The sequence below is a fragment of the Notothenia coriiceps genome, unplaced genomic scaffold (genome assembly GCF_000735185.1).
Source record: "Notothenia coriiceps isolate Sejong01 unplaced genomic scaffold, NC01 NC01_scaffold00020483, whole genome shotgun sequence".
Taxonomy (NCBI): domain Eukaryota; kingdom Metazoa; phylum Chordata; class Actinopteri; order Perciformes; family Nototheniidae; genus Notothenia; species Notothenia coriiceps.
Window position 1 is genome coordinate 92,957 of NW_011353184.1, and position 13,917 is coordinate 106,873.

The window sequence follows — 13,917 nt, forward strand, 5'->3', positions numbered from 1 at the left end:
TAAGCTAAAGACGGACTAATGTTGGACCTGGTGATGTTTAGTTCGTCTCATTTAGACACCTTGTTAAGCAACCGCCAGTATTTTACTTGAGGGTATTTTATGCTGTAGAACAAAATCTCTCGCAGTTTGTCTAACCACAGACTTATTTCAGCGATAACAACCAGCAGAAACATGTTCGGGAAAACTCATTGACCTCCAGACCAGGGGACAGGAAGTGGTCAAAGCAATTCATTTTGGGTTTATTTTATGTTAACAGTGCGTGACTTGGAGGTAAGAAAGAGCTACAACATTACATTTCTTGTCTCGACCTCCTGGCTAACATCGGGCGTGCTGTAGATGCTCCTAAAAAAGTTATCGCCCGTTTCATTAATTAAATCCAGTTAAGATAATACAAGTACTTCCATTGTTCCTTCCACTTGTATTGGCGAACTAGTTATGTCGTTTCTACAAAAGGAGCTTTCTCTTTAATCAATGTTCTTCACTTACTCATCGAGCTGTGGGAGGGTCAGGTTTTATTGTATTGGATCACCAGTCACTCTTTCAGCTGGTGCGCGGCGACCCTTATCCTTTCAACATTTTTTACAGGTCAAATATTGGTTTACATTACCTTAGTTAAGAGTATTTCAGAAGTAGTATCTTTGTTACAAGTAAAGACCTGCACTCCAAATTCTAACTTAATCCTCAAAATGAATCGTAGCAACCAAACAAGAAGGGTCACGAACAGCTTGAATGCAGTTAAAAATAAATGAAGGTTGATATTCTTTTTCTAATGAGGTGTCTGGCACTGAACGTTTCCTGCTTAACTAAATTGAAACAAGCTATTAAATTTACTTACATGGCCTAGTTAAATACTTGATTTTGATTGATCAATTTGGAAATTGCAAGGTCTGCTATGTTTCGCTAGCAGACCGTTGCTAAGGAGAACAGAACGTTGCTAAGGAGGAATCTCTGATTAATGGACATCTGGAGTCATATCAATCCGCAGGAGGAAGTCCGGTCGGTTTAACGTCTGTTGTGGATAACAAACATTAGTTTTTATCCATCAGGAAACACCATGGAATATTTTTTGAATACTTATTTTTATATTTTTAGAGAGCACTAAACTTTGGATTCATGGTGGCTAAATCACTCAATCACTCAATCAATCAATCAATCAATCGATCTGTCATTTTAAGTTACGTTGATTCTGATTGATCAATTTGGACATTCCAAGGTCTGCTATGTTTCGCTAGCAGACCGTTGCTAAGGAGAACAGAACGTTGCTAAGGAGGAATCTCTCATTAATGGACATCTGCTTAACTAAATTGAACAATCGTATTAAATATGACAGTGCGTTAAACCATTAAGAATACAAATATTTGGAACCATTGAATTACATTAGATCAAAATTGGGTTCGTAACCAAAGTTGATTTGATAGAAAACACATGCCGGGTTTCTGCATGATTCCTTGTAATTAAAAGGTAAATATTGGGCGGTTGTATTTAAATCCTGACAACAAGAATCAATGAGTTTTCTGAAGTGGAGAAAAAAGGTTTGTGTTGAATACGAATAAGAGTCAGATGTGTGCAAACATGACTAAGGACTTTATTAACCAAATCATTTCCCCCGTAATATCCACAAATAAAAGTGATCTCTTTATATATATTCACATTGTATAATTTCATAGTGTGACAAAAAAATTCTCTTTTTTTTTCATTTTTTTTTTGGATTTCCAGCCATTCCTATTAATTGTCATTTGTTCAGTCGCCATGCAGTCGTCGGAAAGGTTGAAAAACATTACGCTTGGTCAGCATTGGCGCTCGTCTCCTCTGTCGGCTCCTCGTGGTGCTAAAAACCGCCAAATCACAGATTCCATCACACTGCGACAATAAAATAAAAAATAAATTAAGAAAGCAACGATCTCTTGCAGAGTCCTCCTCCTCCCTCTCCCTTCTTCTTGTTTTTTTAAAAGATATTTTATTTTTGTTAATATAATAATAATGACTATAATTGTCCTTGATAAAAATTCATAGGTAATTTTTTCTCTTTCTCAAATTTTAAATAAATCATTTTGGCAATTCTCACATGTTGTCACTTTCGAATAAAATAATACTCGAGTAGAAAATAAAAGCTGTGAGAGAAAACTGATCAGGAGAGGAGCGAAGGAGCGAGAAATGAAAAGCAACAGAGAAGAGCGAGAGAGGAAGGAAAGAAAAGAGTGAAAGAAAGAAAAGCATCCACTTCAGACGCATGTCGGAAACGGCTCTATGTACAACATGTGCTGTAGCGGTAAACTGTCTCCCTGTGTCTCTGTCTCCGTGTGCAGCAGTCCGTGTGGCCCAGTGTTATACCAGAGTGTAGGACTTGGCGTAGGGGTTGTTGCTCTGTTTCAGGTGTCCTCTGGAGTCCAGCAGGGACTCCTGGGAGGTGCTGAGCTTGGCAGCCTGTGCTTGGGCCAGGTCCCCCGAGGAGGGAGCGTCCGCCCGGACCTCCCCCCGTGCCTCCCCCCTCTCCCGGGCATCCCTGTGGGGGAGGGTGGAGGCGGTTCCTGGCTGCCACTGCTGCACCTCCCTGGGTGACGGCACTTCCATGGGGGTGGGCTCCATGGGCGGGGGCCTCTTCAGGGTGCGGCTCCTCTGAGGCTCCAGGCAGGTCTGGCCCATGGCTCCTCCTCCCACTCCTCTCGTCTCCCCCGATGCACCACTTCCTCCTCCTGCCCTCCCTCGCTTCCTCCTCCCTCCCCCTCCTCTGCCTGCTCCTGCCTCCTCCTGCTCCTATGCTGCTGCCGCTGCTGCAGCTGACGCCTCCACCTCGAGGCGGCACGCCCCGGTTCAACAGGAAGTCCATACGGAGGTAAGGAGGCAGGTGGACCAGCTCTCCTGCTGCAGGACACAAAACAGGAGACAAAAGTGTTAAAGGGGCGCTATCCTGCTTTTTGGGGTTATCCCTTTCCTGTAGTGTTCTAGAGGTTTGTCGATGGTCTGTAAAGGCTAACATCCCTGTGTTCCCCCCCCCAGCCTGAAGCGCCTCCATTGGACTCCTTTGTTTACTTCCGGAACATAGTGACATCACTATATAACAGTTGCGATTCTACTGGCTAGCGCTTCAACACATTGTAAGTGATAGGCTAAGGGGCGGGACATCTATAAGTGGTTGACCAATCACAAGAGAGCTAACCAATCAGAGCAGACTGGGCTCTGGTTTCAGACAGAGGGGGAAAAGATGCAGCAAAGGCAGTATGAGAAAAAGAAAGAGCTTTGTGAACATTAAAGCACGGAAACTGTGGAGGCACAAAAGTCTTTCAGCGAAAATGAACAGACCTCTGAATAATCTAAAATATGAAATGTCCTATTTGCACAATTTAGCAAAAAAAGAAAAAACAAAGAAGCCTTGATACATTATTTAAAAAGTTTTGAAATAGGATTTTAAGACTTATCCAATAAAGTGTGACTGCAAACAAAATATTGCCACTACAGTCTGCTGCTGTGTGATAATGGGGTCAGTTTGGACCCCTGATGGTTTTCACCACTCGCCTCCACACACTCCCCGCTGTGTAAGAACGTGCTCCTAACAGCTCAGAGTTTCTCCACACACTCCATTTTATATTCCAGGGTTTAAATTAGCGGCATATATGGTTGAAAATCCACCTTTACCTCACACTGTAACGTTTGCTCACCTCAGGGCTTTATGCGATTATGATTCACTTAACTGTTATCTGAATGTAATACCAATATCAATATCCCACCAAGTGTGAATCTATTTGACTTAAAAGGAAACGTGCAGAACATAATGTAATAGGGATCTGAATATCACATCATTCACACATTCATTTTCTGGGAATGATACAATGATTAAGTTAGTGCGTTTTCTCACGGTGAAGAAGCAGAATGATGTCTATAAATCCTAAAAAGACATCTTGCACGAATTGTTATCAAATCCTTTCTGTGCAGCTTGTTTGAGGGGAACAGCAGGAGATGAAGACATGGAGTCTTATCAGGAAACCTGTAGGTCAGATTTAATATCCTAACTAGGTGATAAAACTCGATTATAGACGGTCTCGTCAATCTTTAAGTAATTATCTGAATTGTTGGATCAGAGGTAGTTAAAACTAGACGCTTTGATTCTGTTCAGTGACTTTATGGTTTCTACTGCTATTGGATCTATTTCACTGATGGGAAATGCTGGTGTTAAAGACTCTCTTAAAGTGTAATTATAACTAATCCTAAAGTAATGAAATGTTTTGATGATGACAAATCCCATTGGAGGGGTTTTACAACATCACTCAGACACAGTTCTCTGCTGAGTTGATAGTATTTGAGTTATATCATTATTTATAACATGGCCTAGTTAAATACTTGATTCTGATTGATCAATTTGGAAATTCCAAGATCTGCTATTTTTCGCTAGCACACCGTTGCTAAGGCTTCATCTCGCCATCACTACTGTAGATGCTTCTAAAAAATGTAATCGAGTTTCATTAATTAAATCAAGTTAAATAATACAGTACTTCCTTGTTTCCTTCACTTGTATTGCAAACTAGTTATGTCTGTTTCTACAAAAGGAGCTTTCTCTTTAATCAATGTTTCTTCACTACTTCATCGAGCTGTGGGAGGTCAGGTTTTAATTGTATTGGATCACCAGTCACCCTTTCAGCGGTCTGACCCTTTGACCCCTATCCTTTCAAACATGTTTTTACAGGTCAAATATTGTGTTTACATTACCTTAGTTAAGATATTCTCAGAAGTAGTATCTTTGTTACAAGTAAAAGACCTGCACTCCAAATTCTAACTTAATCCTCAAAATGAATCGTAGCAACCAAACAAGAGGTCACGACAACAGCTTGAATGCAGTTAAAAATAAATGACGGTTGATATTCTTTTTTCTAAGTGGGTTTCTGTTACTGAAACGTTTTCCCTGCTTAACTAAATTGAACAAGCGTATTAAATATTACTTACATGACCTAGTTAAATACTTGATTCTGATTGATCAATTTGGAAATTCCAAGGTCTGCTATGTTTCGCTAGCAGACCGTTGCTAAGGAGAACAGAACGTTGCTAAGGAGGAATATCTGATTAATGGACATCTGCAGACATATCAATCTGCAGTTAGAAGTCTGGTCAATTTAACCTCCGCTGTGGATAACAAACATTAGTTTTTATCCATCAGGAAACACCATGGAATATTTTTTTAATACTTATCTGTATATTTTTTTTACTAAACTTTGGATTCATGGTGGCTAAATCAATTAATCAATCAATCGATCTGTCATTTTAAGTTACGTTGCTGTCGCCGCGGTTCCAGCTGTTGGCGGGAAGCAATATGATATCATTTTTAAATCAATAAAATATCTAAAAACCAATATTGACAAGTGAAGTCGCTGGTTTATTTAGTATTCAGCTGTTTGATATTATTACTGCAAATGGAACACCGACAGGGTGAGTTCTTCTCCTGCACACTAGATCAACAAGTGTTTACAGGCCAACATGCTATCATTTAAAAATCCATTTTCAGCAGGTGTTGTCTCAACCACAGGTGCCAAAGCTTTCAAATGCAGTCGATGTAAATACATACTGTATGAACGTGCACACTCTGAGCGTTAATGGCAGCCCTGACGTGCAACATGTGACCTTGGAGAATGGATTTCTGGGATCAGGAGGAGAATGAATAATTCACTGTGTTTTATAATAAGCCCTATTAGTGCCAGCGAAGATGATGAATGGCTCAGGGTGTTAATTGAATTAAATATAGATTTAAGTGTTTCTGTAGGAGCTCATTAGAAATGTAGTTTGGAAATTCATCAGCCAGTAAATTGCAGATTGCAGTTAATGGGACAGACAGTATGTGTAACAGGAATGCAACATTTCGCCAAGCCATTAATCTGTTTAAGTGTCCGTTGCATCTTCAGCTGTAGTGATGTTTGATTGTTTTCATATTTCTATACTGTGTGCTTCATTAGTAATCAAACATTCTCCTGATGTTTGAATCTATCTGACAAGCTAACTGTAGCTCTGTAATAACCAGCACAAGTTGAAGAGCTGACATACAAGCTGTAATGGGATCCAATAGATTTGTTTCTATTAAGACCCGAAGAGGAATTAATAAATAAACGGTTACTCTCATAGCAGGTTTGTCAGGTGAGGCTGGTCACATGAAACGAGAAGACAGGGACGGCGATAATCGAGAAGCTGCCGGTGACCTCTCTGATGGAGGTGAGGTTGTCAGGTGTAACTGAGACAGAGACGGGGTTGAAGCCGGGTCATGAACCTCCAGCAAGTCAAACTTCCATACACTGTGTTACAGATATGTATGCTGTGCTCTGTAGTTTAATGGACTACAAGCCGGTGGAAGAACAATCTAGTTATCATTTTTATTAAGACACTTAGTCACTTTTACATTTTAAGACACATTATTTTGTATGTATTGTGTGTGAACTGTATGTTGTGCTTTTTTCCTTTTATCCATTTCACTGTGATCTTTTTAAAATGTATGATTATGTAATATGAAAAGTATCAAAAAGTTGATAACCGCACTTTTTCCCTTTTATTTAGTTTTCAGATATCGTTTTAATATCAATTGTAATATGTCTGTTAAAAATAATAAAATGAATGCTGGCTGATTAAGCTGTTTCTTTTGTTGATGTGCGAACAACAGTTAATTATTAATTGGCCAGGTCCTTATTAGGAAATATGTTGTGGATATATAATCCATGATTTTGAAATAAGGTGTAATAATGGCGTACTTTTAACTTTATTTTTGTCATTTAGAGTTAAAATAGAGGAAATAGTTAACAAGAAATTAACCGCCAACCTTTTCATATGCAAATTCGTACAATGACGATGAATATTGGTAAAAGCAGCTACTTATAGTACAAAGGCTTATTATGTTTTAAGCCCTTTGAGATCCTGTGATTAAATGAGAACTTGTAAATCCAGCAGTCCCTTATTGTAACTGGGTACTTAAACATTATCAGAGTTGCTGCAGGCCTCTTAGAAAAACACATTCCCATAATTTTACACTTCATTGACTGTGGAGTCTGTGGAGTCAGCTGAACACGTTTCACAGAGCTAAGAAAGCTTAAACTGCTGGCTGTGTGCGAGCAGCCGGACGGCTTAAAAAAACACATCAACAATGTTTTTGATAAATACTTTCACTGTCAGGAAGCTGGACACAGGTCTGCACTTCAAGTTTATATAATATTTCTAATTTAAGTTTTGAGAGACACCAATTTGGTCATAGATAGCTAGATATAATTAATAGAAATAGCTAAAATCGCTATCTAGCTTTTTAGATAGGTAGATAATGAAAGCAAGCTAACTAGATAGATATATAGAGAATGTTATCTAGGTAGCTTGTTTATTAGAAACCTTACGTTAGCTAGTTAGTTTGATAGATAGCTTATGTTTGCTAGCCAGCTTGTTAGTTATAGCTAACATTCGCTAGTTAGCTAACATTCGCTAGTTTCATAGCTAAAAAGCATGGTCACAGGTTAATTGAATTCGGTCTCTAGGTCAACTAATTTGAATAAATGTCAACACTGTGGACCTTGTCTACCCTACTGGCAGTGAGAGTTATTATAAAACTGTTGACATGAGCTACAGTAGGGAATCTGACCTTGTTGTTTACAATGCTGCTAATGCTAAACCGGAAAAACTGACACTTATTCGATTGAAGAAGGGATTGGGAAAAGGTGCGAGGCTACATAAGGTGAATAAGAGTGCATTTCTTTGCGACACATTTCTACTCGACGAGCAAGCAGGAAACTATAGAAGCACAGCTTAATTATTCTGCCTATAACATTTCCCCCCCAAAAGTAACTGATAGCAGAGTCTAGCACTCAGCAACACCACCCCAGCCTAACAGTGTGTCATTACACTGAACTCCACTGTGGCGGTTAAGTGTTTTTTTGTACCGAGTGACAATAGCTGCAGATAAGATTGACAGATAGCCTTCAGTTGCCCTCTCTCCTGTGTGAACTGGTGACAAGTGTCTGCTGCTCTGTGCACAAACATAATGAGGCCTGAAACTTAAGGAGAAGATCTGATGGGCTCATCTGCTCTAACAGAGAGACCGGCAAGGTGTTAGCTTAACACCAAGGTTTAAAAATGTAATCCGTCGGTAATACTAGTTACATGTAGAAGAAATCAGTAACCTGTATGGGATTTTTGTATCCTGAATACGTAATCCTGTTACACGCAAACACACGGACCTATTTTTCTGGTCCAACAACTCTAGTAGCCCTAGACACTAAAACATGAAAGCAGACAGGTTGATGGATGAGCTGTGTTCACGTGTGTGTCTGTTTGGACGTCTGAGCTCCAGTGTGTGGTCTGCAGCTCTGCCAGAACTCGTAATTGATCTGCAGCGCTGCCCCGAGGAGCAGAGGGTCACGTAAGGTAAGAACACCATCTGAGAGGAGGACGCAGGACACACTACAGATGTGTGTGAGAGACTTTGGAGACAAAGCTTTAAGTAGTTTGAAAGTACCATCATTTACCAGCAAGTTTCTCCTTGTAGTGAAAGGCATTCTTGGGGGCGAGTGGATGTTTAATTGTTTGCTTGCTGTCATTTTATGTGTTTCACTTCGAATAGCCTTGTGATGAAATGTGTGTGCTTTATGAATAAGCTTTATTTGCCTTACCGAGTGACGGCCAAAGGAGGCTTTAAAAAAAGGTGAAACCCTTATAATAAGTATTGTGAATTGTGTAATTGTTTGAAGCCTCTATACTTTAAATAACAGCAGTCTAAAGACTAATAAGAGCCCAGGTTTTTAAAGATGATTAAGGTTGAATTAAAGTAGACGTTTCCCATCAATAATGTTGTTTCTTAAGGTTTAATTGATGGGTTGGTGTAAACAGGGTGAAGAACTATTGTTACCTTTGAGTATGAAAAGTGCTCTTTAAATAACGTTTGATGTCATCCAAAACTCTGCAGCTCGGTTGTTAACTAGAACTAAGAGGACAGAACACATTACTCCAGTTCTAGCCGCTCAGTATTGGCTTCCTGTTTACTTTAAGGTTCTCCTCCTGACATATAAGGCCCTTAATAGGCAAGGTCCAAGTTATATTATGAACTCCCTTGTAAGCTACAATGCCATTTTGTAGTTTGTTTTTAATGGTGAACTGGAAATGTCTATGTGAAGCACCTTGAAATGGGGCGAAGCCTGCGAGCTAGTTCAGGCAGTCAACTCCAGCACCAATCAGACATTAACACGTGACGCACCTCGTCCCTCTTACAACCAACCAAACACATTCTCCTAAACATGCCGCTCTATTTAAGCTGCCAGGTCTTCCTGCCTCTGCCTCGCTCATGCTGCTGCTGCTGTGTTCACTTGCTACTGCTACGTTCATGTTCCTGCTGCTGTGTTCCATGTTGCTGCTGCTGCTGTTTGCCCCACCACCATCACAGCTTCCATCCCAGCTTCCACCCCAGCTTCCACCCAACTTCCGCCCCAGCTTCCGCGCCAGCTTCCGCCCCAGCTTCCGCCTCAGCTTCCGCTCCAGCTTCCGCCCCAGCTTCCGCCCCAATTTCCGCCCCAGCTTCCGCCCCAGCTTCCGCCCCAGCTTCCACCCCAGCTTCCATCCCAGCTTCCACCCCAGCTCCACCCCACCACCACCCCAGCTTCCATCCCAGCTTCCATCACACCTTCCACCCCAGCTCCATCCCAGCTTCCATCCCAGCTTCCACCCCAGCTCCACCCCAGCTCCACCCCACCACCACCCCAGCTTCCATCCCAGCTTCCACCCCAGCTTCCACCCCAGCTTCCACCCCAGCTTCCACCTCAGCTTCCATCCCAGCTTCCACCCCAGCTTCCACCCCAGCTTCCACCCCAGCTTCCATCCCAGCTTCCACCCCAGCTTCCACCCCACCTTCCACCCAACTTCCGCCCCAGCTTCCGCCCCAGCTTCCACCCAGCTTCCACCTCAGCTTCCATCCCAGCTTCCACCCCAGCTTCCACCCCAGCTTCCACCCCAGCTTCCACCCCAGCTTCCACCCCAGCTTCCACCCCAGCTTCCACCCCAGCTTCCACCCCAGCTTCCATCCCAGCTTCCCCCCCACCATCCCAGCTCCACCCCAGCTTCCACCTGTAGGCTCGGGGGATAGTTATCTAATCATCACTCAATGTTCTTTGTAAATCTGTGGAGTGATGAGGCCCGAGCCTAGACGCCAAACTCAAACTATATGCTGCTTCTAATAAACATATTAAGGAAATTAAGAAACACGTGAGTTGTCTGACTGAACTGCACTTATTGTATGAAAGGTGCTATACAAACAGAGATTATTATTATTATTATAATTGAGGTAAACCTCCTCACCAGGTCTGTGGGCCTTGGGCACGGCCATGGTCATGACCCGACTGACGTCCTGAGGTTTGGGCGGCGAGGCGGTGAAGCGGCAGATGCCGGACTCGGACGGCGTGCTGGAGGCCACGCTGTCGGTGTAGTCGTTGGTCCCTGCTGTCATCTGCTCGGAGGAGGTGTCCGAGATGAAGCACTCGGTGATGGTGAACTTGGCGTGGCGGAGCTGCTCCTCCATCTTGGCGTGCTCGTAGGCTCTGGCAAGCTCCTCGTAGGTGGAGGACGCGCTCTCTGTGGAAACCATGCTGCTCCTCGCACGATCTGAGGGACACACACGGGACAGTACAGCTTAGAAAGAAAACATCTAAACTGATCCTTTTACAACAAACATTATATGCTCAATCGATCAATCACAGTTTATCTATACAGCCCACATTTGATATTTGTCTCAGGGGGCTTTACAGTTTGAAAATAATATGAATACGACACCTTCTGTCCTTAAACCCACATATCGGACAAGGAAACATGTCCAACAAAACCCCACAGTTAAAGGTAGGGCAGGTAAGAATGGAGAAACCAGCTCGAGTGCGCTAGAATTTGAAAGTACGCAGCCGGAAAAAACTTCCTTACAGAGCCCCTCCTCCAACACACACGAACGCGCACATGACCAATGAGGGCACGAGATAAGTTTGTGCACAGATGGAAGGCTGACAGGCAGGTAGGCCATCCAGTTATTTTAAAGCATTTACTATATTCATTGCTATCGGGATGTTAAGAGCATTCCATGGAATATAACAAAAAGTGTTTCTGAAGGGAATTACCTAGGAGGGATCCCTCTTCCAGGATGGACAATACATGTTGTGTGTAAATTAAAAAGACAATACATTTACAACATAGATAGTCCAAATGCTAAAAAAAAATCATTATGTGTCAATATATAAGGTGAAGATGAAAATGGATCCAGGTGGATGTCAACAATCCTCTTGGTGCTCTTTTTAGTTTGTTAGTCACATTGTAATCCTGCTACCAATCCTCAATGGTTAGGAATGTAACCTGATTACCTGTGTCCTGTGAGGGGCTGACGCTGTAGCTGTCGCTCTCCTTGTCCACGGACCCGGTGGCTCGGGGCGTCGGCAGCCTCCAGTCGGTGGTCAGCGTGTGGGAGGAGCTGGTGGGGTGCGGCCGGTTCAGCGTCCACTGGCTGGCGTATCGGCTCCGCGTCGCGGCAGGACCGGCTTTGGCAGTGCGTCTGGCAGTGGGGTCTGCAGAGGAGGGAACAGAGAGCATCATTAGGGGCAGAGATAATGACAGATACTCCATGTTTAAATATTATGATTATGAAGTACGACAATTACTTTTACACTTTTATAGGACTATCATTTGGAAAAAAGGTCCATTCGGATTAGTTTGACTGATAATGCATGGAATGTCAAATGTTTGCATCAATTATTATTTTTATTTGAATTCAGAATTTATTAAAAGATCATGGTGTGAATTTATTTAGCAAAGTTCTGTAATAAACTTTGACCAACTGGCCACTAACCAGACTTTCCTGTATCTCAACAATACGATTGTAGGATGGGCGACCTCTGCAACACCATAATACTTAATTCTGAAAGGTATTTTTTTATTTTATCTGATTATTTGACAGGGACAGTGCAGATTAATAGACATTTCTGTTATTGTGCCAGTTAGAAAATAGCTATTGTTCATCTGTTGTCCCTGGACAGATGTCGTCACCCTAAAAACAAATTCTATTTTTGAATAACAAGTTTATACAATCAGTAAAAACATGCAACATCACAATACAGGAAATGCTAATAACTAAAAAACATAAATATTTCATAGCAACCGGTTAAAGCGGTACAGACAGAAAGAGGACTGCAATATTTGTTTGAGAAATTATTCCTTAAAGAAATATTTCGCTTCTTGTAATTTCAATATTGTAGTCCGTTTTGCGATTTTAAATAAATCATTTGAACTACTCGTTTAATCAGGGACTCCAGCTTCTGATCTGTGAATACATTTGTTTTAGTGCTTGAATGAAACAGTAAATCCTTATTCTGTTCATACATCAGTGTTGACTGAGAGAGTGTAGCTGCTGTGCTGTGCTGTGGTACAGATTTACAGTTCATCCCTTCACTGAACAGGACCATCCCTCAGCTCCCTGCGGTGACATTACCGTCCATCTTAAGATCTCACTGTCTCCATATAGACATATAAATAGTATCATATTCAGCCTGACCCAGACAGGCGGCTGCTCTGTGCAGCGACGGGCCGAATAGATCCAGACCCTTTAGAAAAGGCTGGGACTGGATCTGTGCAGAGAAGAATGGTGCTGGTAACTGTAGCAGGTCACTTAGTAATCCTATCAGCATGATGGAGGGAGGAAGTGATGGCCATCAGCAGTTAGCACACTGGGTTCATACCCCACTGGCCAGGCTATACAAAACAATCACTATATTGTGTTGTAATGCATGTGTCTGTGATATTGTTCTGTGCATTGTATATGTGTTTGTATAATGTGTGTGTGTGTCTCAGAAGGATGGCATCGTATTGGAAAAAGGACATTTTTTAAATACAAAAACGCTGCAAATACATAGCGTTGCAAGCAGCTCAAAACACAACGGAAAACAGGGGACACTTCAAAGTGATGCACACAGCTGGGACTGGTGGCTTGTTGACACTCGGGCCACTTATCACTGTTGTTGGAAACTTACCTAAATTGTAAGTTTTATCAGAATATTTTAACAATTTGACCACATGATTCCTTATGATATTAGGTTAGCTAACCCTGAACGTCGCCAGGCGCACCGGTCCCAGCTATATGCATCACTTTCTTAGTGTCCCCTGGTTTCCGTTTCTTGCAGCGCTTTTAGTCAACGCTGCGGATGTTTCGTCAAGTTGGTGAAGATGGTTTTCTTCATTTGCATGTGTTTTGGCACATTTGTGTTTTTATATTTACATCGTTTTCTGAATCTGCAACATTCTGCTCCTAATGTAAGTGTTAGGACGTTTGCACCTGTCAGCCAACGTACTGATGACCTGATATGTTTGCTTACTGTTGGTGGTGACTGTTAAAAAACAGAGCTTGGCATGTCAATAAAAAAAGGCTTCTTTTCGGCTGATTGTTGAAGGGGTTTGCAACTTTACTTTAAAAGTAATGTTTAACATTCAGTAAGCAAAAGATAACCTGGTATTTGTCTCAGCCAATATGTAGGGGGAAATCTACTTTCTGCACTGTCTGCACAAAATAATTTCATTGCACTACTAATCTGTTTGTGTGTGTGTATCTCTCTCTCTGTGTGTGTATCTCTCTCTCCCTGTGTGTGTGTGTGTGTGTGTGTGTGTGTGTGTGTGTGTGTGTGTGTGTGTGTGTGTGTGTGTGTGTGTGGTTCTCTCGTTGTGTGTGTGTGTGTGTGTGTGTGTGTGTGTGTGTGTGTGTGTGTGTGTGTGTGTGTGTGTGTGTGTGTGTGTGTGTGTGTGTGTATCTCTCTCTGTGTGTGTGTGTGTGTGCGCGTGCGTGCGTGCGTGCGTGCGTGCGTGCGTGCGTGCGTGCGTGCATGTGTGTGTGCTCTCAGGTCCAGCTGGCCAGGTGGAGCAGGGCAGTCAGGTGAGGACGTGTCAAGAAGAGGCAGAGCC

The 13,917-nt window shown here is 42.3% G+C and overlaps 1 protein-coding gene across 1 annotated transcript in view; it reads right to left on the bottom strand.

Moving 5' to 3' along the window:
• Window positions 1–2,245: 2,245 nt before the first annotated feature.
• Window positions 2,246–13,917, bottom strand: part of LOC104952773 (Down syndrome cell adhesion molecule homolog) — a 27,075-nt gene continuing 15,403 nt past the window's right edge. The window contains exons 12-14 of the mRNA XM_010779648.1: window positions 11,337–11,537; window positions 10,294–10,596; window positions 2,246–2,862 (exon numbers count right to left, since the gene is read on the bottom strand). Coding sequence (XP_010777950.1) covers window positions 2,246–2,862; window positions 10,294–10,596; window positions 11,337–11,537 — 1,121 coding nt within the window. The remainder of the gene's footprint in view (window positions 2,863–10,293; window positions 10,597–11,336; window positions 11,538–13,917) is intronic.